The following is a 2,633-nucleotide window of genomic DNA, read 5'->3' as shown; positions in this document are numbered from 1 at the left end:
GGTTTCCCTTGCTTCCTCCCGGTTCCCTTGGTTCCTCCCGGTTCCCCTTGGTTCCTCCCGGTTTCCCTTGGTTCCTCCCGGTTCTCTTGGTTCCTCCCGGTTTCCCTTGCTTCCTCCCGGTTCCCTTGGTTCCTCCCCGTTTCCCTTGGTTCCTCCCGGTTTCCCTTGGTTCCTCCCGGTTTCCCCTGCTTCCTCCCGGTTCCCTTGGCTCCTCCCCGTTTCCCTTGGTTCCTCCCGGTTTCCCTTGGTTCCTCCCGGTTTCCCCTGCTTCCTCCCGGTTCCCTTGGTTCCTCCCGGTTCCCCTTGGTTCCTCCCGGTTTCCCTTGGTTCCTCCCGGTTTCCCTTGCTTCCTCCCGGTTTCCCTTGCTTCCTCCTGGTTCCCTTGGTTCCTCCCGGTTCCTTTGGATCCTCCTGGTTTCCCTTGCTTCCTCCCGGTTCCCTTGGTTCCTCCCGGTTTCCCTTGGTTCCTCCCGGTTTCCCTTGGTTCCTCCCGGTTTCCCCTGCTTCCTCCCGGTTCCCTTGGTTCCTCCCGGTTTCCTTTGGTTCCTCCCGGTTCCCCTTGGATCCTCCCGGTTCCCCTTGGTTCCTCCCGGTTCTCTTGGTTCCTCCCGGTTCCCCTTGGTTCCTCCAGGTTCTCTTGGTTCCTCCCGGTTCCCCTTGGTTCCTCCCGGCACTTCGCTGGTTTTTACTGAATTTTGTTCCAGATCCCAGTTTATATCGTTTAGTGCTAAATCGATCTGCAGAGTTCCTTATGGGGTTCCAGGATTCGGATCCTTGTCTTACAGCTTCAGATGATTTAATTTGCTCTCCACTGTCGCCGCATGCATATTCAGGAGGAAGCTAGTATGGCTCAGCTAATGTTTGACCACCAAGCATCATAAACTGAATTTCTCCCCTTTATATTTAAATGTGGATTAAAACTGAGTTATTAAAATCTGTGACTGGATGTGATTTCTAAAGCAGTTTGTGTTTTGGCCAGAAGGTGGCGCTGGTTCTGAGTTTCTGTATTAAATGACACTGAATAAACAAGGAACTCGGTCTGAACGCCTCCTTCTGGTTTCAGGCGAATTGGCTTCCAGTCTGGACGTCTCCAGTCTGAGGGACAGGACACAGTCTCTGTCCAACGTGGACATCTTGATCTCGCCGTGTGGCCCCGCTTCTCCTCTTCATCAACCCGCCTCTCCTCTTCATCAACCCGCCTCTCCTCTTCATCACGGCGGCCCGGGGGACGCAGATGGTCCGGCTCTAAAGAGCCGGCTGCAGGCCGTGTCCTCTGTCCCCCTGGACAAAGCTATGCAGTATTTATTGTCTCCAGATGCCCAACAGGGGGCGCTCCACAGCCCAAGTCCCTCCACGATGAAGGGCGCTGATGAAGAGGAGGGAGCCAGGCCTCCGGCTCCTGAACCCGACGCTGATGAAGAGGAGCTGCTGGTGGATGAAGACAGGAAGTACCCGAGCCTCCGATCCAAAAGTCTCAGCAGTAACCAGGTGACGAAGAGGACAAAGAGGCGTGAGGAAGAGGAGAAGCCCCGCCCCTCCAGCAGTGTCACAGACCTGGTGTCAGTGTTCAGACGGAACCAGAACCAGAACCAGAACCAGAACTAGAACCAGAGGGTCTTCCTCGAGTTCTGGAGGTTTTTCTGTTTCTGCTTTTTTTTTTTTTTCAGAGTAAAAAAACATTTAAGTTTCTGCAGCAAAACAGGAAACAGGAAGTTACAGAACAACGGAGTGTTGTCTGAATCAGGTGTCCTCCAGGTGTCGGTTGGGGCCACTGGTCTGAAGCACTGGGAGTACTGGAGCCAGTCTGCTAACGGACGCGCGACGGTTTGTTGGAGAACATGAACATAGTCAGTATCTGACAGGAAGTAGGAAGTAGCCAGAGAAATCTCAGGTGAACAGTGATGGAGGAAACAGGAAATGATGCAACTAAATTTAGAACATTTTACATTAAAACTTTAAATCTGAAATACATAAAGGACACCAGCAGTGACCAACTGGGATGGGACTAAAATTTTCACTAACTTATACTGGTTAGTTTTGGAGAAGTTTTACGTTTGTCTTTGTTCAGTGTGAAAACCTGTTTGTTCATCATGTCTGTTCACATTTTATTAATAAATCATGGATTTATGTGATGGTCAGTTTGTTTATTATTATTTCTCTGCACCAAATTAAAGAAGTCATGAAAGGTAAACATTTTTTAGAAGCTCAATCTTCAGAGAAGAGATATTGCAATACCTTGTCTTGCCACAAGAGGGTACAGCATCAATCAGCTGTGGAACCTGCTAATGTTTGATGGTCGTGTTGCACCAGAAGAAGAGCTATGGCTAAAAATTGAAGCCAGTCTTATGATAAACAATATTCTAAGTTACTGTCGATTTCTGACTAAAACGCCCTTAAATAAACATCTTTACACAGTAGCAAAAGTATTCATACCCCAGGGACTTTTCCACACTTTGTCACATCACAATCACAAACCTCAAAATATTTCACTGGACTTTAGTGTGAAACATAAAGTGGTTTACTATTGGCAAGCCTAAAGAAAATTATACAATTCAAAATATTTTTGCAAATAGACATTAAAAAAGTATTCATGGGAGTCACGTGGTGAGGTACAGGGGAATGGCTGCGCTGTA

At 48.7% G+C, this 2,633-nt stretch overlaps 1 protein-coding gene across 1 annotated transcript in view; it reads left to right on the top strand.

Annotated features, from left to right (window-relative positions):
- Positions 1 to 2,138, top strand: part of LOC106939853 (transient receptor potential cation channel subfamily M member 1-like) — a 48,703-nt gene extending 46,565 nt beyond the window's left edge. Inside the window, exon 28 of the mRNA XM_015022416.1 lies at positions 1,064 to 2,138. Coding sequence (XP_014877902.1) covers positions 1,064 to 1,605 — 542 coding nt within the window. The 3' untranslated portion in view covers positions 1,606 to 2,138. The remainder of the gene's footprint in view (positions 1 to 1,063) is intronic.
- The last annotated feature ends 495 nt before the right edge of the window (positions 2,139 to 2,633 follow it).

This window comes from Poecilia latipinna, unplaced genomic scaffold (genome assembly GCF_001443285.1).
Source record: "Poecilia latipinna isolate Pla-1442-1.1 unplaced genomic scaffold, P_latipinna-1.0 Scaffold3001, whole genome shotgun sequence".
NCBI classification, from domain to species: domain Eukaryota; kingdom Metazoa; phylum Chordata; class Actinopteri; order Cyprinodontiformes; family Poeciliidae; genus Poecilia; species Poecilia latipinna.
The sequence above is the reverse complement of the archived record's forward strand: the minus strand, read 5'-3'. Positions and strand labels throughout refer to the sequence as shown.